Here is a 21,853-nt window from a genome sequence, read left to right on the forward strand (position 1 = left end):
GGATAGATTTCCTCAATATACAGGCATCCTCAGGACTTGGTGCTACTATTATCTCTCTGGGATAATAGGAGCTAGTCACCAAAGTTCAGGAAGAAGAATGGAAAATTACAGTACTAGACTGAATAATAAATCCACAGGTGCCTACATTCTCATACCTAGAATCTAAACTTAAAAGTCTGGAGAAAGAAATTACTTCAGTTGACAATATTGCAGGACTTAAGCCCAGTTGTCTCAACACAATAATAACATTTTGATAATGCAAACGTGTAGAGAAAGGGGTTAGCCTCACAGAAACAAGGGAAAATGGAGAGGAGACTTGGTAAAATGCTGGTCCTTAGTTGCAGTAGATCAGGCCAATTTGGCAAAGTTGTAGAAGACCACTGGAGCTTAGTCAGGAGTGAAAGCTGACCTGCTATGAGACAAACCTTCAAGACCATGTGACTTGAGTCAGTGGAGCCACCTTGGGATGATGTTCTCCAATTGAAAGAGCATAAATGTCTATTGTCTTAGAACACTGTGCTGGTTTGACCAACATCACATTTCCATAATGAGGATCTGTGATTGTGTCTAGTTTAAAATAAAATGTTGCTGCATGTGAATATACTCTGCCTTGGAAAACAGAGGGATAGTTGGAAATCTGTGAGAAATAGAGAAAAATTTTCTCTAAAAGCACTTTGGTGACCCGGGTGTTTACTCAATCCTCTGTACTGAGGGGATTACAGAAGTTTCTCTTCCCATAATAGCTATGATGTAGAAAACCCGTGACAGGAAGGACCTGCCCTCAAGATGACAACGACATATCTACTGATGTTACAGAATATTTGTCAGACTGGCCTAGGAGAACAGCTACGAACGTTACCAGGACTCACCATGATCGCCATGCTCACAGGACTGCTGTACCTTAGACATGAATACCGGAAGTGGACGCTTACGTCTGTAAGGGAACCTATTCAACAGCCAGATTTAGTTTCACATGGACACCCTAGGGGATCCCCTGTGGCTCTCAATGTGAAAAAGCCCTGAGAGAAAGATTTCTCGCAGGTCTTATTGTGGACCCCAGGACTGCAGTACAGGCAGATGAGTGTCTCCAGCCATCCCAGGATTTGATTCCTCACTCTGAGGAGACAACCTCTAATTTACTCTCTATGGGTCCATTCCTCACAATGGTGATGGGGGAAATATTTATGAGCTAATGCCTTGTTCATTGGGAGTGTTCTGTGCTAAGATCTGGTGTCTGAAGGAAGATGTCCTGGGACTCAGCCTTTGATTTCTTCACAGGACACCTCCCAAAGCTCATCATCTGGGGTGAGCCAAGCTCTGTGATCACTGTGTATACACCTGTGAGTATCTGGTGTCAGGGGTCCTGGGAGTCCCAGGAGTGTTTCCTGTATAAAGAGCTAAGTGCAGATCCTCGGGACACTCAATTCCCTCTGGAATCTAGGAATAAGGTACAGGTCAACATTCAACACATGAGAATCACATATACAGGCGCATATAAGTGTTACTACAAGAGTGCTGCTGGCTTCTCAGAGTGCAGTGATGCCATGGATCTGATGATGACAGTTGAGAGGACACTCAGGGATCCCAGCATGTGCTCTCTCCTAAGAAGGAGGTCTAACCTCCAGGAGCTCTTCTCTCAGAGTCCAATCCTGGAGGACAATATGTGTTGCTCATATCCATTTCACACACTGCCCCTTGTATCCTAGGAGGATACTGAAAATCCCAGTCTGTCAGTCTGGCCCAGCACTGCTGTGATCCCTGGAGTTTCCATATCCTTTAAGTGTGGCTCATCCAGAGGATTTGGCAGATTCATTCTGATCCAGGAAGGAAAACACCATCTCTCATGGACCCTGGACCCCCAGCATCAGGCCAGTCAGCCATCCCATGAAATTTTTGTTCTGAATGCTGTTACTCCCAACCACAATGGAACATTCAGATGCTATGGCTTTTTTAAGAATGAACCACAGAGCTGGGTGGTGGTGGCGCACACCTTTAATCCCCAGCACTTGGGAGGCAGAGGCAGGCCGATTTCTGAGTTTGAGGCCAACCTGGTCTACAAAGTGAGTTTCAGAACACCCAGGGCTACACAGAGATCCTCTTTGAAATTTCATGAGGTCCCATTTATTGTTGACATTTCAGCCTGAGCCACTTGTGTTCTCTTGACAAAAATTGTCTCCTGTGTTCAAGACAATTTCCTACTTTCTCTTCCATTACATTCAGTGGATCTGCTTTTATATTGAGGTCTGTGATCCTCCTGGACTTGAACTTTGTGCAAGGTGATAAATATGGATCTTCTACATGCAGAGAGCTAGTAAGACCAGCAACATTCATTGAAGGTCCTTCCTGTTTTCAATAGTATGGTTTGAGGTTCTTTGCAAATAATCAAGTATCCATACATATGTGGGTTTGTTTCTGGTTACTGGTTCTATTCCACTGACCAATCTGTCTGTTTGTGTACCAATACCAGCCAGTTTTAATCAAGACTGTAAAGCAGTACAAGTTGAGGTCTGGAATGGTGATTTTCCCAGAAGTTCTTTTATTGTCCAGTATTATTTTGGCTATCCTGGGGTTTTTGTTTTTCCATATGTAGTTTTGAGTTGCTCTTTCAAGGTTTTAAAATATTATGTTGAGATTTTGATGGGAATTGCATTGAATCTATATATTTCTTTTGGTAAGACACACATTTTTAATATATTAATCCTACAGATCCATTAGCATGGATGATCTTTCCATCATCTGAGGTATTCTCCAATTTCTTTCTTCAGGGATTTCAAGCTCTGACCATACAGATATTTCACTTGCTTGGTTAGAGTTACACCAAGACATTTTATAATATTTGCGGCTATTGTGAAGGGGTTGTTTCCCTAATTTCTTTCTCTGTGTGCTTATCTTTTTTTTTTTTAAGGAAGACTACTGATTTCTTTGACTTAATTATATATTCAATCACTATGTTGAAGTTATTATCAACTGTAGGGGTTCTCTGGTAGAATTTTGAGGGTAGATTTTGTATACTATCATATCCTCTGACTTCTCCCTTTCCAATTCGCATCCTCTTGAGCTTCCTCTTTCATCGTACTCCCCAAGCTAGAACTACACGTGCTATACTGAACAGATAGGGACAGAATGGTCAGCCTTGTCTAGTCTCTGATTTTAGTGGGATTGTTTCAAGTTTCTTTCCTTTTAATTTGATGTTGGCTATTGTTTGTAGTATATTACTGTTATTATGTTAAGGTGTATGCCTTGATTTCCTGCTCTCAATACTTTTAACATGAGAGGGTGATGGAGCTCTGTTTAGGAATTTTCCCCTGTGCCAATGAGGTCAAGGCTCTTTCCCACTTTCTCTTCTACTAGATTCAGTGCATCTGGTTTTATGTTGAGGTCCTTGATTCACTTGGACTTGAGCTTTGTGCAAGATGATGAATATGGGTCTATTTTCATTCTTCTACAGACAGACAGACAGTTAGACCAGCACCATTTAGTGAAGATGCTTTCTTTTTTCCATTGTTTTTTTTTTGGGGGGTGGCGTCTTTGTCAAAGATGAAGTGACCATAAGTGTGTGGTTTTATTTCTGGTTCTTCAATTCTATTCCACTGATCAACATGTCTACCTCTGTACCAATACCATGTTGGGGACAAAATAAAGGGGAGGCCTGGGATGGGGGTGGAGGTGGGGGTAAGTAGGATAGGAAAAAGATACCCACACCCCGCCAGAGTTTCCCTATTCTCTGGTCAGTCGGGTGTGGGAGGGCTGCTACCTACCCTATTCACTCATCCCCTGGGTGGGCATTCCTCTATCCCACTCTTCAGGGGGTGGCCAAGGGGCAGCCCTGCCGCAGGACCCCGCACCCAGAGCTACTTTGCTAAAGCCACCAGGGTTGTGGGAGAGAGGAAATGGGGGAAGAAGTTCCCAACACTAACCAGAGTGTGCAGCGGGCCTTGATGGAGCAGAGCAGAGACTCTATGGTTTAAGAGCTTTATTATAGAAATTCAGGGGAAAGAGAGAAGGTAGAAGAGAGGGGGGAGGGAGGAAAGGCTAGAGAGAAAGAGAAAGAAGGAGAGAGGAGAGGAGAGGAAAGAAGACAAAGAGAAAGGGAAGAGGAGAGAGAAGTGAGAGAAGTGAGAGGTGAGAGGACAAAGGAGTAAGAGAGCGAGGTGGGGGCTAAGCACCCCTTTTTATGGTCTTCCCTGTTGCTAGGTAACTGGGGAGGAGTTTAGCCTGAAGGTCAGACTGACCATGCTTCTCTTGTGGGCGCTGTGGGAGGTGGTAAGGAGCATGAGTAAGTGTCATGAGGGTGAATTATGACCATCGGGGTTCAGACCTCAGATCGACTGGAGACCAGCCTGCAATTCCCCACAATACCATGCAGGTTTTTTAAACTAATAAAATTTATTTTAAAACATACAACTCAGTATTGATATTTTTAAAGTCATTAAAATAATTCATAATAGTTTAAATGCCTCTTAAATGTACACGACATCTTCTGAAGCAGACATTAATACGCACTCTACCAGTTTTTTTAAATCTGTTTGGAACATTAAACACGACAGAAAATCTCTCATGAGTCCTCTGTGGACAGAAATTGTGACGAGTTCCTGATTTTATGGAAACGTCCATCTCCGCGCAGTGTGTGTGTGTGTGTGTGTGGCTTCACAGAATGAGCTGGGTGGAAGCATCCACCAGGTCCGCCTGACCCTGGGCTGTGTTGGGTGGGAGACTTCACGGCTGCCTCTGGGTTCTGGGTCCTGGGGCCGTTAGGTGGCTTCCGTGATTTTAACTGTGGCGCCCCCACCTGTGCTGTGTAGAAAATTGTCTGTTTCATCCAGATTTGGTTTTCCCCAATTTGGAAATTAACGATGACGCAAGGAGATGTGAACCAATACGATCAATGGGATCAAGACTTTGCATGTCACAGTCTTCCCACTGTGTGAACACGTGTTCACATGTGTGGTCACACTGTGTTTGTCAGGGTAAGACTATCGGCGACGTCACACTGTGCTGAGCGGTCACACTGTGTGCACAAGGGGTCAGATGCAGTGACTGATGTCACACCGTGTGTAGCCAGGCTGTGTGCGTGGCAGTGTGACGTGCCCGAACAGCCACACAGTAGGCTCACGTCCTGGTGTGCTGCCCCACTGCACGAGGTTGCATTGCGTCACACCACCTGGCATGTAGACTTACTGTGCGCATATGACATCACACCACACACCCCAATCATGCTGCCTGCACTGGACACTCGGACCCCGCCCCCGGTGACGTCACCGGGCCCCACCCAGCCACCCACCCCTGCCTGCCTTGTTCCTTCCCCTCTAGGTTTCCCAACCTGCAGATGAGGAAGAGGAAGCGGGAGACAGACGGACAGACGGACACAGACGCTGCGCCCAGGCCTCACCATCCATCGCAAGCAGCCACCGTCTCAGGTCAGAGCCCCCCCACCCCTTCCCACCTCACCCTGCCTGAGATGACGTCACCCAGAAGCCCCTCCCACCTGGCCCTACTGTGTGCCCAGCACACCCTGGGGTTTAGAAAACGATGGGGCGAGGGGACTGAGAGACCAGAAGGGGGAGGGCAGTGGGACATGCAGACCTACTGTGTGTGCCCTGGGTCTCGGCTACAAGGTCCCCACCATCCGTGGGTCTGAGCCCTGGGGATGGTTTGGGGTGGGGTCAGAGGTAACAGAGGCCAAGGGGGGGCTTAGATGCCGGAGTTGGGGGGGCATGGCCTCCGCCTGCCAATCCCCCACAACCTCTGACCTCTGTGTAGTACTGGGGTCAGAAGATGTGGTTCACCTCCAGGAGTCAGGGGTCTGGAGACGGTGGAGCTGAGGCAGGGGGATGGTTTCAAGAGCGTTTCCTCCAAAGCCCGGGGCGGGGGGTGTGGGGAGGGGGGTAGCGGGGAGTTGCGGATCGCCCCTAAGCCCGACTGCGGAGACCCCACGGACGCCGCCCCCACCCTCCCCACTCCCCGCGAGCGTCCTTGGACCGACAGGAAGTGGGGACTGGAAAAGAGGAAGTGGCTGCAGCTGAGCTTGGAGCACGGAGGGGTGGGGGAAAGGCGGGTCCAGGCGGCGATGGATTGTGAGGGGGAGAGGGTCTAACCTACACACAGTCAGGCCGCAGGCAGGCAGGGCGACCCCCGATCCCCTCTACCGCCTCCCCACCGCGTGGACAAAGCGGGTCCACATATAAGCAAAGATTCACGGGGAATCAATAAGATAACGTCACCAAGAGAGGAGCTGAGACAGGGGCATGGCTCAGATGGCAGTGCCCAGCCTCTGTACCCACCACAAAGCATGCTGGAGTGAGTGGGTGGGACCAGAGAATGCCCCGCCCACCCTAGTGCGACGGACAGGATGACACCTCGGCTCTGCCCACTCATCTTACTGACAGATGACATCATCACGCGCCATGAACATCCCCCCCCTGGCTCAGCTCGCCCTGCTCTTCTTCACGCTACTGCTTCCGGGGACTCAGGCCCTTCTGGGTTAGTGACGCAAGGTGGGCGGGGTCGGAAGTCACGGTGGGCGGGGCCGCGTCCAACAGAGCCACCTCGCCCTCCGCCCCCATCCAGCTCCGACCACGCCGGACGCCGGCTCCGCCCTCAACCTGACCTTCGACCCCTGGACTCGGACGCTGACCTGGGCCTGCGAGGCCGCCGCGGGGAACGTCACGGTGACGTCATGCACCGTGACCTCGCGGGTGGCGGGGATACTCCGGCGAGTCTCGGTACATGGGGGTCGGGAGAGAGGGCCGCATCCCGCAATGACGTCACTTCCGGTCGTGACCCCAATGCGCTCCCCCACCCTCCCACTCCCTGTCCCCCTGCAGCCCTTCGGTTGCCGCTGCTGGTTCAGGAGGATGATGGCACTGCACCACGGTGTCACGCTGGATGTCAATGGCACGGTTGGGGGCGCGGCCGCGCACTGGAGGCTGAGCTTCGTCAACGAAGGTGGGCGGGGCCGGGAGCGTCCCGGTGACGTCATCGCTCGCGAGCGCCGGCAAGCGATGACGTCATCGCCGGCAACCGGCGTCGTCATCGCTAGCAACCAGCGACGACGACGCCCGGCGACTTCCGGTCGGGCTCACGGCGGCCATCTTGTCAGGCGCGGCAGGCTCGGGGGCGGAGAACCTGACCTGCGAGATCCGAGCCGCGCGCTTCCTGTCCTGCACGTGGCGGGAGGGGCCAGCGGCGCCCGCGGACGTCCGGTACTCGCTGCGCGTCCTCAACTCCACGTGAGCAGTGACCTCAGGCGGGGCGGGATGTTGCGGAGCCGGCGAGGCCCTCATGCATCGTGGGTGTGGTTGGCCAATGATGTCATCACGTCGCCGGTGACGTGAGCCCTGAACCCGCTATGACGTCATCGCTGGCCCTCTGACCCCGCCCCACCTCTCTTCAGGGGTCACGACGTGGCGCGATGCTCGGCCCACCCCGACCCCGGGGATGACGCCATCACACAGTGCATTGCGGACGACTTGTCACTGCTGGGGAGTGAGGCCTACTTGGTCGTGACCGGTTGGAGCGGTGCGGGGCCAGTGCGGTTCCTGGACGACGTGGTGGCCACGAAGGCGCTTGGTGGGGTTGGACTTGTGAGCGGGGGCGGGGCTTGTGAGCCTGATTGGCATGCGGGCATAAGGTTGAGTGACGTTTGTGGGCGGGGCTTGTGAGCATGATTGGCAAGCATGAGGCGGGAATTGTGAGTGACAGCCCAGGCCACACTCCCCGCCCTCACAGAGCGACTCGGTCCCCCGCGTGACGTCACCGCGTCCTGTAACTCCTCCCACTGCACCGTCTCGTGGGCGCCGCCCTCGACCTGGGCATCCTTGACGGCCAGGGACTTCCAGTTTGAGGTCCAGTGGCAGGTGGGCAGGGCCTCTCCAAGTTGGCGGGGCCTGAAGGAGGGGCGGAGGCCTCGGGCTCGCTGGCTACGCCCCCGAATGCTCAGCCACGCCCCCATCCCTCCCGCAGAGCGCAGAGCCAGGAAGCACACCCCGGAAGGTGACCTGAGCTGATGCAGGGGCATGACCTGGATGGCGGGGATGGAGAGGACCTGAGGCAGGGGGATGGCGGGGACGGAGGATCTGAGGCTGGGGGATGGACTGGGTGTGGGTGGGCGTGGTCGCGGACTCACTGGGACTGGTTTCTTACTTCCGGCCCCACCCCCCAGGTGCTCGTCGTGGAGGAGACCCGCCTCGCCTTCCCCAGCCCCGCCCCCCACGGAGGTCACAAGGTCAAGGTGCGCGCGGGCGACACGCGGATGAAGCACTGGGGCGAATGGAGTCCCACCCATCCTCTCGGTGATGTGTGGAGGCCCCGCCCACTCCCCGGAGACCCGCCCTCCGCGTTCACTGCGCACTACTTCCGGTCCCCTGACCTCTCCCTCCCACCCCACAGAGGCTGAGGACACGCGAGTGTCCGGTGCGGTCCTGTACGCAGTGACGGCCTGCGCGGTCCTACTTTGCGCGCTGGCGCTCGGGGTGACATGCAGAAGGTGGGGCAACGGCGGGGGCTGAGGCAGGGGGATGGCTGGGATGAAGAGAGTGAGGCAGGGGGATGGCCACTGTGAACTCTGCTCTGCCCTGCCCTGCCCTCTCCCCCAGGTTCGAGGTGACGCGCCGACTCTTCCCGCCCATCCCAGGGATCAGGGACAAGGTGTCCGACGACATGCGAGTGAACCCTGAGGTCAAAAGTCACAAGCGCGCACGGGGGTGGGGGTGGGGAGGCGCGAGGCTTGTCCCCTGTAACCCAAGGCGTGACCTCTGGCCCCCGTCCACCCCCCAGACCCTCAGGAAGGACCTCCTGCAGCCCTAGATGTCCCGCTCCCAACGTGACTGACAGGAAGGACTTAAACTTCATGACATCAACTGACGCAATGCTGATAGACGTCATCGTGACCGCTCCCCACCCCCACGTCTGGTGTGACTGGACCCCTGTTGCCCTGTCAATCAATCACCAAAGTGGGCGTGTCCGGTCTCATCCTGTCAATCACCCTGGAAGGGCATGTTTAACGACATTGATGTCACAGTCACATCACAGTCTCACCAAATCCTCCCTTGCAGCCCCGCCCACCCCGACAAGAAGCACAGGTTACTGGGAAGCCTACCACTGTCAATCAAGGCCGCCCATCCCCTCACTTGCCAAAAAATCAGTACTCCTGCCTCAGTTCCAGGGATGGCAGGGACAGCGTGCATATCCCCACCTTAATAGTTTGCTCAGTCCTTAACAAACCCTAACCCTTAATATTTTACCTCTACCTTAACAGCCAGCACACACAGACACACAAACTCTGTCATAAAATCCAACGTGCCTTCATGATCAAAGTTCGATAGTCAATAGTACTAGAAGAATCATATGTCTGTAAAATAAAAGCCAGAACCTTTTCTGCTTTTGTTTTCTTTTGCCCCAGATAGGGTTTCTCTTGGTGTAGCCCCGGCATCCCTGCCTGGAACTTTTAGTGTAGGCCTGGGTAGCCTCAAACTCACAGAGGTCCTCTCTGCCTGCCTGCCCGCCTCTGCCACCCACACAGCCGGGCCGAAGCTAGGTTCTTTTTTTCTTATTATTTATTTATTATTACTATTAGTTTTCAATGTAAGTGTGTGTGTGTGTGTGTGCGCGCGCGCGTGTGCTCTATCCGCTGCCTTATATGACTGCATGCCAGAAGAGGACACCAGAACCTAGGAGAAGCCACCATGCAGCTCCTGAAGATTAATTAAAAAAAAAAAAAAAAAAAAAAAAAAGGAAATTCTAATCACATAGATGGTAGATATCTGCCCGGCTGTCAGAGTGCTGTTTAAGGCTTACTGTAAATAATAAAAATTGCGTGTCTTTTATCCAAAAACAGAAGGGAGGTGGTGCGCCTGCATGTCTGTTGTCTGCATGTCCACTTCCTTGTTCTGTCACTCGGTTGCACATTGACCTCTCACCAAGATGAAAGGCGACAGACATGTGGATGGCAACCATCTTGTCCTCTGACTAATCTCCCTCATCAAGATGGAGGTGGCTGGCTGTCCTGAGACCTATTGTTCCAGGTCGCTTTTGTTTCTCCCCCTTCTTTTCCAGCTACTAGTGGAACAGAACTTAACTGAATCAAAAAAAAACAAAAAAACAAAAACCTGAGCACATGGACAGTACCATTTACCATAAATAAAAGAAAAATCCATCAAAGTCCATAGTTCTGAGAAGGTCCCTAAATGTACTGAAAGATTCTGAGAGGAGCCCCTCGCTCAGTCCTCGGGACAATAGCAGACACCCAAGAACTCACAAGCGAGACCAAGTTTGATGCAAACCACATGAGGCTTTATTTGGGGAAAGCCAGAGCTCTGGGGACAACTCATATCCCACGCAGGGGTAGAGGAGTCGACCACGAGGGGAAAGAGGTCCCAGTTTTTATAGGCCCTCAGGGGGGAAAGGAGAAGGGGGTAGTAGGGGATTTCCAGATCTAAACAATGTCTATTCTCAAGAAATGGGTATGGGAGGGGTACAAGGAAAGAGTCTGGTGCAAGTGTAGCAACTCCGGATTGTCCTGGCTGTGGTTGCTGGGAAGATTTTCTGACTCTTTCCCAGCAGCCAATATCACAAACACCTGGCAATGGGCTTCATCAGTAGGCACACACATGGGTTCAAGGAACGGTCAAAACATTGGCAGACACATGGGTTCAAGGAGTGGCCAGAGCATTGTGCACCTCTATTTTTCTAAATCAGTGAAGCTATTCTGCTAGCAATGAAATCTATCTTGCCAATTTCAGGGCTTCTGTGACCTTTTACATTCTGTCAGGATCTTTCAGTACTAACCAGGATTTTTGGCTATTGTACTTCTGCTTCTGGCTAACTGTTCTTACCATTTGAAGTATGTCAACCTAGAATATGGCTTTGGTATTTAAAACTCACCCTGAGGAAGGTTTGGTGCAACCCTGGGATCCCTAACACCAAGTACTACTGCCTGCTGGCTAATAGAGATATTCTATTGGTTTAAACCCATGTCCTAGGAGTCATCTCTCATGGACATCCCCATAACACCGCTGCCTGTAATGCTGTGGATTTCTCCTATTTTAGTTATTTAACTGGCAGAGAAAATGAATACAATCTAGACCTTAGACCCAAACCATAGTCTTTTGTACAAGGCTAAGTGCAAATGTTCATTTGAGGGGTATATGTTCTCATGGGAAGCCATACTTTAAAATCCCTGATATCATGAAGGTGTCACTCTTAGTTGTTGTTGTTGTTATTTTGTTGTTGTTGTTGTTGTTTTGAGGCAGGGTTTCTCTGTATAGCCCTGGCTGTCCTGGAACTCACTTTGTAGACCAGTCTGGCCTTGAACTCAGAAATCTGCCTGCCTCTGCCTCCCAAGTGCTGGGATTAAAGGCGTGCGACACCACTTCCCAGAGAAGGTGTCACTCTTAAACATTAGGAATACAATTACCTTTCCTATTTTATCCAGACATAGATTGCCGCTACAATGACTCAGTTCTGAACCTGGTGAGAACTGAATCCCAGGCACCAGGGTGAGAACTGTGTAATACAATAACAACAGAGCATAGAGCGTGTGCTTTCATGGACTTTCTGGGGTCCAGGTCCTTGTTCTAAGGACTCCATTGGATTGTGAGTTTGTAGCATTTCCCCTACAGCCAGCTCATCTGAAAAGACTCTTGTCCGCAGAACAGTGGCAGCTACCCAGATCTCTAGACATGTTCACTAGGTGCCCCAGGATTTTCCTGGACCAATATTGCTGCTGCTGAGAACAAGCAAAAACAAAACAAAACAAAAACATTATTCTAAGTGCTACTATATCATTGTCAGACTCTATTTAATAAAAAAGTCAAGATCCCAGGCCAGAGTGGAGCTGGGTACTTCCCAATAGTTAGACAGCTTCTATTGTAAACAAACAGTTGCTTGAGTTCACATATCTCAGGTACAACTTCTCCTTCTTGCTGGCATGGTCAAAAAAGTACATGTTCCCATGCCCAGAGACTAACTCCTATCCTAACTGATGGAAACTCCTTGCTCAATCTCTTATGTCAAAATATGATTGGACAGTGTCCAGCTTCCTTCCCCCTTGCTCTATGGTTTTATCCTTTAAATATGTTGCTTCATGGTCATACTTCAGTTTCCAAGTCTGTTCTGCTGCCCTGATCTATCAGTAGCAGCTTGATTACAATCAATTTTTGTTAGCTGCCTAGACCTCGTATTTGAGTTATGTTGGATTAAGCAAATCCCACAGTGCTACAAGGCCTCATTTGACCAGCCTCTCACCTGTTTGCCTCTTGTTTTACATTCTATTTCTCTATCATGGGATTTCTCTGTAGCACAGGCACTATCCATCCTGTTGGTCTCACCCTACCTCTTTCCCTCAAGACATTTATGTTCTTGAGTTCCATTCTCTAGGATACGGGATTAAATCAGGATTCCCACTTAGTAAGGTACTATGCTACCTTACTCTGAGTCTTTTCTGTGTGTTTGCTGCTGGGGATTGGAACCTAGAGAATGCATTCTAAGGAAATGCTCTGTTATGAGCCCAGTCCCCATATAATATGAGTGTTAAGGCTGAGCACAGCACCCTAGATGTCCAAGTTCTTCCTAGAAGCAAAGGATTGAATGTCCAGTGGCATAAGCAATGTAGAAAAGGACATGGCAAGCAAGTTTTCTAAAGGTGGTCCACCTTTTTGAATGACCTATTATGGGGGAGCTCTTAAAGGCATAGATCCCAGACACTTCATCCAAGAATTGCTTCTTCCTATTGATATGCCTTTCATGTTACTCTTACATATCCTAATGATTCCTGAGCATCAGCATACCCTATCGGACAAATTTTCTGCAGATCAACATTAAGAGGAACTTTCATTAAAACAACACAATTTAGATGAATCAATGACTTTACAGAATTCCTGCCTTGGTTCAAATATTTTTAGGAAGAATGTTTAATGAGATGGTTTTAATTGGTTTTTTTCCAGAAAGATATAATAAAGTTAGAATCAAGAATAGAATGTGTCCCCTCCTCATAGAATAGTAAGTAAAGGCTGCATAATAAGAAATAGAATGAGCTTTTATAAGTTGTACTAAGAAGAGAAATAGGATTGGAACAAATTAATGATCATGGAAAAAACAATCATTTCAGGTCAGGTGTGCACTAGTATAAAATACGGCCATTTGGGGCCTGGAGAGGTTTCTCAGCAGTTAAAGCACCTACTGCTCTTCTAGAGGTCTTGAGTTCAATCCCCAACAGACACATGGTGGCTCACAACCATCTGTAATGGGATCTTCTGGTGTGTCTGAAGACACTTAGAGTGTACTTACATCAAATCTTTAAAATAATAAGGCAATATGAAACTGTTCCTTTGAACATACAAGCTTAGAGAATGAAATATTGTCTTGAACTTACTAACATCCTTCTGTTACTCCCTTTTGTGTAACATTCTATCTGTGACATGATTTTATTTTTTGTCTAAGAAGCTATAAAAAGGCTGAGTCTAAAAATGAAGGGTGACTGTTGGGACTCTGCTCTATCCAATAAATGTGTATATATGTATATAAGTCTGTCTGTATAAAATGTATGTATGTATATCTATCTATATATCTATATGTTTACATACATAGGTCTATGTGCTCTACTTCCCTGTCCCATTCTTTCTTGATCCTTTTATTCAGTCTGCTTTTTGACTGGAGAATTGAGAATGCTGATATTTAAAATTATTTATACGTGTGTGTAAGTAGTGGTAATCCTTTTGCTGATTTTTGGTGTTTTCTTCTTAGTATATGTATTAGTTAGGGTTTTACTGCTGTGAACAGACACTATGACCAAGGCAAGTCTTATAAAAAAACAACAACATTTAATTGGGGCTGGCTTACAGGTTCAGAGGTTCAGTCCATTATCATCAAGGTGGGAGCATAGCAGTATCCAGGCAGGCATGGCGCAGGAGGAGCTGAGAGTTCTATGTCTTCATCTAAAGGCTGCTAGTGGAAGACTGACTTCCAGGCAACTAGGGTGAGGATCTTATACCCACACCCACAGTGACACACCCATTCCAACTAGGTCACACCTATTCCAACAAGGCCACACCTTCAGATGGTGCCACTCCCTGGTCCAAGGATATACAAACCATCACATTCCACTCCCTGGTCCCCATAGACTTGTTCAAAAACATGAGTCTATGGGGGCCACACTTAAACATAGCATAATGCAAAATGCATTTAGTCCAACTTTCAAAGTCCTCATAGTCTATATCAGTCACAACAATGTTAAAAGTCCAAAGTTCAAGGTCTCTTCTGAGATTCATCCAACTTAATTAACTGTAATCTCAAAGCAAGGCAGGAAACCAGCTGGGCAAACTCCAAACTCTGCATCTCCATGGCTGATGTCAAATCTGTCTTCAGATCTCCACTCCTTTTTCACCTCTGTTGACTGCAACAAACTGCTTTCTCCTGGGCTGGTTCCACTCCCTGTTAGCAGCTTTCCTCAGCATGTATCCCATGGCTCTGGCATCTTTGACATCTTTGAGTCTCCAAGGCAATTTCAATGTTACAGCTTCTTCTTTCAGTGTCTGGGATTCCACTTGATCTTTTGGACTCCTCCTAAGGACTGGCATCACTTCTCCATCTCTGTCCTCTGTAGCACTCTATGCTCAGGTTGATCCACTCCATTACAGCTGCTGTTCTTGGTGATCATCCCATGGTACTGACATCTCCGATACACTGGGGTGTTCCACTCCAACTAGGCTTCACCAATAGCCTCTCATAGGCTCTCTTCAGGGTGACCAGCCTCAAATCCTTTGCATGACCCCTTCAATCCTGGGCCATCAACTACAGCTGAGGCTTTACCTTCTCCAATGGGCTTCCCTAGCCTCTCACAGTGCTAAGCCTCAGCTTCTCTCCATGATCCCTTCATTCCTTCACAAGCAGTACCACCTGAGTGATTCTTACACATTAACAAGTCCAGCCACAGCATGAGGTACAACCTTGGGTATCTCTGGATCACAGCTTCTTTGTGCTCCCAGAAAACAATTTCCAGAAGATTTCACCTCAACGATGCTGGTCTCTTCTTAATCACCGCTAATTCCTTAGCTCCAGCTAACCAGCATCAATTTTCCCAGTAGTTCCTTCCATTCTTAACTCTAGAGCCAGAGGCACATGGCTGAAGCTGCCGAGTTCTGCTGCTTACAGGAACTAGAACATGATCCCCTTGTATTATTACATTATCACTAGCTTTATGTTTTCTAAATCCTTCACTACCTAAGCTTGGCTATCCTGGTTCTTGCTCTGTAGATTGACCTTGAATGTAGAGATCAGCATGCTTGTCTCATGGGATTAAAGGTGTGTACTACCATGCCTGGATCTAATTTAGCTGGGTAGGATCTTGCCCCAAGGTCCCACACCCTTAATCTTTATCTCCTAAAACACAAGATTTTGCTCCATTTCACTTCCTGGTACTCCTTTAATACTCAAACCATATATTTTATATTTTTCCTTTCTAAGCTTGCTATGCTTGTTCAAACTTTTCTTCATAAGACTTAACCAGAGAACAAAGTCTCTGCTGGGCTTTTTTGAAACTTCTTTTGTCAATGCAATTAATCCAAGTCTCTTCACCTTAGCCTCAGGCAAACTTTTCAGACAAGGGCAAAAAGTAGCCACATTCTTCACCAAAATACCACAAAACCAGTCTTTATGCCACATTCTGAAATTCTTCTCCTTTGAAATCTCTTGGGCCAGGTCAACACAGTTCAAATTACTCCCAGCAACAAACTCTTCCATATTCCTACTAGGATGACCCATTAAGCCCCATTTAAAGCATTCCACTGCTTTCCAAATCCAAAGTCCCAAAATCCACATTCTTTCAAATAAAAGCATGGTCAGGCCTATCACAGCAATACCCCACTCCTGGTACCAACTTCTGTATTAGTTAGGGTTTTACTGCTGTGAACAGACACTATGACCAAGGCAAGTCTTATAAAAAAACAACAACATTTAATTGGGGCTGGCTTACAGGTTCAGAGGTTCAGTCCATTATCATCAAGGTGGGAGCATAGCAGTATCCAGGCAGGCATGGCGCAGGAGGAGCTGAGAGTTCTATGTCTTCATCTAAAGGCTGCTAGTGGAAGACTGACTTCCAGGCAACTAGGGTGAGGATCTTATACCCACACCCACAGTGACACACCCATTCCAACTAGGTCACACCTATTCCAACAAGGCCACACCTTCAGATGGTGCCACTCCCTGGTCCAAGGATATACAAACCATCACAGTATATTTTATTCTTTAATAATTAAGACTTTTTACAATATGACTCTCTCTGCAATGCTGAATTCTCTCTTCAGGGAAACATACTGTTTCCTATATTTCTCTGAAGTTTTAGTTTATTGAATATAATTTGTTTAGGTTGTTTATGCTGTAGAAAATCTCCATTCTCCTTAAATCATCATAGTTTTGCTGGGTATATTATTTTAGGTTTGCTGTTATAGTCTTTAAGACTTTTATGCATTGCTACAACCTCTGGGGGATTTCAGAGTTTTCACTGAAAAATCAGCTTGTTAGTCTTCTCTTACAGCTTTCAAGATATTCTTTGTTATATATACTTAGTGTTTTATTAATGCTCAAAGGATTTTCCTTCCTTGTCTTATCTATTTGTTGTTCTGTGTTGGGGGGAGGGAGTTGATGTGCATAGAGGTGCCTTTCTAGTGTGGGGAGTTTTCATCTATAAGCATGCTGAAGATATCCATGCCATTGAATTGGTGTCTCTTTCATCTATGCTAATAAGTTTGTGTATTCGATGGTGTTCCACAAGTCTTATGACTTCCTTTTGTGTGTGTGTGTGTGTGTATGTGATATGTTTCCATGTACTTTTGTGTTACTGCCTTAATTTCTCTTAAAGCTGGACTGCAACTTTTTTTGTTTTGTTTTGTTTCATTTTTCGAGACAGGGTTTCAATGTGTAGCTTTGGCTGTCCTGGAAAATCACTCTGTAGACCAGGCTGGCCTCAAACTCAGAAATCCGCCTCCCTCGGCACCACCACTGCCTGGCTTTGGACTGCAACTTTAAGGTGAAATAAGCTTTTAGTTCCTAAGTTGGTGAAATAAGCTTTTAGTTCCTAAGTTGGTTTTAGTCATGGTTTTTTATTCGAACAGAAAAAATTTAGTAAGAAAAACATGAAGCTGAAAGATTGTTCTGTGACTTGAATTTGTGCATGTTTAATACACAAATGCACAAGTATTATATAAAATATTAAAATCTCTAAGTGTCACACTGGAGAGATGACTCAGGGGTTAAGAGCACTGACTGCTCTTCAAAAGGTCCTGAGTTCAAGTCCCAGCAATCACATGGTGGCTCACAGCCATCCATAACAAGATCTGGCACCCTCTTCTGGAGTGTCTGAAGACAGCAACAGTGTATTTACATATAATAAAGAAATTATAAAAAAATCTCTAAGTGTCATCAGATCAGCTATAAAAACTGAAAACTTATTCTGATTACAGATTATTTATCAAAGATGATTGACAGGTACTTTAAGAAACAATTAGAATCTCATAACTTTATATGACTGTGAGATACATAGATGAAATTTGCATAAAATATGCTTGGGAAAGTCTGAATCCTTTCTTCTGGGATATGATGTTCAGCCCTGTCCTATGTAGAACTGATCAGTTATGTCCATTGTTTTAAGGAGAAAACCACAGTGAATTTAGTGAATCTGGAAACAAAATGAGGTTCTTTAAACAGCCATTTAAAAGTGTTATTTTTCTTGAATAATGTAAGGTGCATTTTTATCAGCCTTTAAAAATTTGGAATTTCATGTCGATTATATTGATTTTTCTTAAGAATAATTCACCCTATTCATTTTTTAAATATTGTATTGAAGATATTTGCTATTGTAACATTGTATTTTATGTAAGGGGACATACCATGCTTAGAGGCACTGGTGAGAATGCTTTATTCGTTTACATTAACTATATGTATTAATATCAAATAATTCTTGATTTGAGCTCCTATAAGTTTAATTATGCCAATGTCTACAAGATCCTATATCTATTTGTTATTGTAAATCACCCAAGGCTCAGAATCTTCAGAATTTTGAGAATTTCATTTTGATTTTTTTTCCAATAACTGATTTTTTTGTTCACTTTACGTCAAAATCACAACCCCATACTCTCTTCCCAGTACCACCCTTACAAGTCTCTCCCCCAATTGCTCTTTCACTTTTTCAGAAAAAGGAGAGCCCCCCCCCCCTTTGGATAGGCCCCACCTAGAGACATCTAGTCCAGTAGTACTAGACACATTCTTCCACACTGAGGCCCAACCAGGCAATACAGGTAGGGGCAAAGGCATTCAATGTCAGGGAACAGAGACAGAGAGAGCTCCTGTTACACTGGTTAGTGGCCATACATGAAGACCAAGAAGCACATTTGCTACAAATGTATATAAGCCCTAGAGCAAGTCCCTATATGCTCCCTGGTTGGTGAACAAGTCTCTGTGAGCCCTCAAGGGTCCAAGTTACTTGACTCTTTTGAGGTTTAGCCTGTTGGTATGTATTGTAATGCTAAGTGCAAACCCCAAGACCTAGTTGCCCCAGAGACAAAAGTCCTCAAGTAACACAAGTGATGTTATGTGACTGTTGGGAGCGACCTTGTTTCAATGTTAACTGCCTTGCCAGCCATAAGTGCTTACTTACAAAGTCTTGGCCTCTATGGTAAAGTACTAGCCCAGCTGAGTACCAATAGACATAGATCCTGAAGCCAGCAGAGAACAAATAGCTCTACATCAGTGGATAGGCGCCTAATAACCCTTTCCATTCTGATCTTTCTGCTGAACTGTTTACCCAGTCAATATCCTGTTCCTGGGAACAGGTGCATTACCCAGAGACAAAGCAACCCCCCTCCACCCTCCTTCCTGCTCCTATGAGTATATAACCTGTGTGGGAAAAATAAAATTTGTCAGCCTTGCTGTCCGTTTTCTGTGTTTCTTTGTCCCCCATTCTCTTCCAGGTACCTCTCAAGTCTCTGTTCGACTGTCCTGCAGGTCGGGACATGTGACTTTCTCAGTAAAGATTCTAGCCTTAGAGACTGGAGAGACTCAGACAGCAAGAGACCTGTCTGCTGCTCTTTCAGAGGTCTTGAGTTTGATTCCCAGGAGCCACGTGGTGGGTTCTACTAGGTTCTGGTACCCTCCTTTGGTATTCTGTAATATGCAGGTAGACGCCTGCAAATAAATTACAAATGGGAATTTTAACCATCTCATTGCTCTTTTAATTTGCTCTAACTCAGCATTTAATCTTCCAAAAGGGGGCCAGGCATCAGTGGTGGCAATAAAGCCCAGAAAGTAACAACAAACTCCAGGGGGCTAAGTGTTTTTGAAAAGGAGACCTAAATAATGTGGAACAGGCATCTTCACCTTACACACCCTGTTTTGATGCTGTTGTGAGACCCCGACTTAAAGCGTTTCTCCCTGAAAGGTAAAGCCCCTAAACGTTCCCCCAAGCTTGTTTTCCCTGATCTCTAAAAATATAGCCAGAAAGAAGCTCTTTGTTCTCTATAGCCAGCAAAAAGCCTTTTTGTTGCTATACCTTACAACCAGAGATGCAATAATTGTAAAAAGACCTAGCCTGGCTCCCTGTGCCAAGGACACGGAGATAAACTCCACAAAGAAGAGCTACAACTCACTCCCCACTCCTCAAGGGCTGTAGCCAAACTCCTCCCAACACTCCTCCCAACTCCTCACATTTTCCTTTAAAAGCTCCCTACTGTTACCATTTGTGGTCGAACTCCTCTGCCCAGCGCAGAGTAGCTAGCTGACAATAAAGCCTCTTACAGTTTTGCATCAGGTGTGGTTTTCTCTCGGGGTGCCAGCCAGCTCATCCTGGGACTTGAGCGGAGGTCTCCCCAGTTTGGGGGTCTTACACTGTTCCCCTACGTTAGTCACGTACTTTGACTTAGAGAATGATTCGCCTGTTTTCACAGCTCCCTGTCATACTTTCGTTTTGGGGTGCCCGAGTCCAGCCCGCGTTCGCTATGTTCGGGCAGGACGATGGGGACCGTTTGTGCTACTCGGGAGAAGTGGTGGGTGGGTACGCTGCTCTGTCATGTGTGCCTGAGTGTCCCGCCCTGAGCTAGGGAGGACCCTTGGGAGAGACGGAATGAGTGGGTGAATTGTGGCATGAGAGATGTGTATTGGTTTGTTTGGTTGATCGAGACCGTTGTCGGGCGACACCTAGTGGTGACTCGTTTCTCCAACATTCCTTTTCCCCAGTCTATGAGAAGGACAGGAAGTCCCTACCTAGAGCTGGCCAGAGTTAAGGAGTCCCAGCAAGCCAGCATGTGCCTCCTTTGTCCCGGAGATGGTGTCGTGTTTGGGTATATTCACTAACAGAGTGAATATTGGGAGATCTATGTGGGGAATGTTAGTTGCTGTGCTCCCTGCTGAGACAAATTACAGGGTTGGCGGCACTTGATCACGTCAACCAGAATTCTTAAATTCTGCCCTGGAACTTCATGTTTTTCCCTGTCCCCTCCTGTTCTGTCCCTGGAGGCAGGGCTCTGGATTTCTGAGGCAAAGAGGATGATGTTGCCCAGGCCTCCAAGCCATTGGAACCCAGCCCTGTCTCCCTGGAGCTTCAATGTCTTTTAATTCTTTTAAAATTTCTCCAGGAGCTCCTTGGTCTCTGGGGCCAGGGCTCTAGATTTTGGGGGCTGAGACAATGCTGTGGCCAGGGCATTCTAGAACGGTCCTGTCTGTCTACATCTACACATGGCTATAATGTCAACTGACTTTTCCTTTGAGGTCCGTTCTCCTGTTTATGGGGACTTTTTGGGGGGTGGGGAGGGCTCTGTTCCAGACATGACTCCCGGGTATACCATGTGGTGTGGCCTGTGAATTTCCTCCCCATACCTGTTACTGTTTTGATCTTTGTAATTGTCCATATTATACCTGGAGAATAAGTGGGAGGCCCCCGGTGCCCCCCACCCCGTTCCCCACGAGGGGTCGGGGTGGGGTACGCCGGCCTCACGGGCTGCCAGTGAAATACCACCACTCATCGTTTTTTTTCACCGATCATCTTCCTATGATCCTTCCAAATTCTGAAGAAGCTTGGAATGAAACATTTCAAAAACTAATAGATAACAGTGATCTTTCTGGAACTGCTTCAATGCATCAGCAGCAGATCCCATGTTCTGATGCTCTTTGGACATGGATGATGGTCTAGAACGAATGCCACGTGACTCACTCATCTCTACTCTATCCAGTATGTGTCTGGGTTTAAATAAACACTATATGAAGCAAGAGGGAAGTACCTTGGAACCCTCTCTCACACCTCCTAACACAATGGAGTTAGTCCTCTCTGACCATGGATCACTGAATCTGTTAGAGCATCTCCTGGAGTCCTTGTCTGGCTTGAGAAGGCCTTTACGGTGCTTTAAGTTCTAGTGCCTCTTGGTCATTTTGGTGCCTCTTATTGTCTCAAGTGAAACAGACTGCTTTAGAACGAATGCCTAGGCTTACTCCATATCCCTATAGTAATAGGCTTCCAGGAGCTAATAGAAGTAGAGGCATGGCTGTACTCTCTGAGTCTACTACTCAATATTATCATCAGCTTAGCAATTTCCCAAAGATTAGACAGTTAATTTGTAATTCATGGTTCCACATCCATGGATTCAGCTTGAAAAACCTGGGCATGATATACACACTTATAATCCCAGCCTTCAAGAAAGGTTGGAGGATTTTCAATTCAAGACTACCCTGGGCTACATCTGAGATTCTATCTTAATATATCACTATCCTCATGGGGATGGGGGGTGAGAAATGAAAAGGAAAAGGAGATGTAGGAAGATATAGATGAGGAAAAACGGAAAGAGAGAAAAGGAGAAGGAAGAGACTATCTAAAATA

At 47.1% G+C, this 21,853-nt stretch overlaps 2 protein-coding genes across 4 annotated transcripts; both read left to right on the forward strand.

The window, feature by feature from the left end:
• Positions 1 to 870: 870 nt before the first annotated feature.
• On the forward strand, positions 871 to 4,999 carry LOC110285339 (leukocyte immunoglobulin-like receptor subfamily B member 4A). Its single transcript, XM_085834226.1, has 5 exons — positions 871 to 896; positions 1,031 to 1,083; positions 1,261 to 1,562; positions 1,707 to 1,973; positions 4,967 to 4,999. Exons 1-5 carry the CDS (start codon positions 871 to 873, stop codon positions 4,997 to 4,999), a joined length of 681 nt encoding a protein of 226 aa, XP_085690352.1.
• A 337-nt stretch (positions 5,000 to 5,336) lies between these two features.
• LOC110285238 (granulocyte-macrophage colony-stimulating factor receptor subunit alpha) lies at positions 5,337 to 9,374 on the forward strand. 3 transcript variants are annotated; one of them, XM_085834157.1, is made up of 12 exons: positions 5,337 to 5,417; positions 6,387 to 6,480; positions 6,568 to 6,722; positions 6,825 to 6,945; positions 7,040 to 7,229; positions 7,394 to 7,569; positions 7,729 to 7,856; positions 7,963 to 7,992; positions 8,162 to 8,291; positions 8,389 to 8,485; positions 8,595 to 8,676; positions 8,776 to 9,374. In XM_085834157.1, the coding sequence occupies exons 2-12, from the start codon at positions 6,387 to 6,389 to the stop codon at positions 8,803 to 8,805; spliced, it is 1,233 nt and encodes a 410-aa protein (XP_085690283.1). In that variant the 5' UTR covers positions 5,337 to 5,417; the 3' UTR covers positions 8,806 to 9,374. The 3 variants fall into 3 exon arrangements, with proteins under 3 accessions (XP_085690283.1, XP_021006898.2, XP_085690284.1); XM_021151239.3 differs by having other exon boundaries at positions 7,100 to 7,229; XM_085834158.1 differs by having other exon boundaries at positions 7,100 to 7,229; positions 7,729 to 7,992; positions 8,162 to 8,230.
• The last annotated feature ends 12,479 nt before the right edge of the window (positions 9,375 to 21,853 follow it).

This window comes from Mus caroli, unplaced genomic scaffold (genome assembly GCF_978045245.1).
Source record: "Mus caroli unplaced genomic scaffold, Mus_caroli_1 scaffold_20, whole genome shotgun sequence".
Classification (NCBI taxonomy): domain Eukaryota; kingdom Metazoa; phylum Chordata; class Mammalia; order Rodentia; family Muridae; genus Mus; species Mus caroli.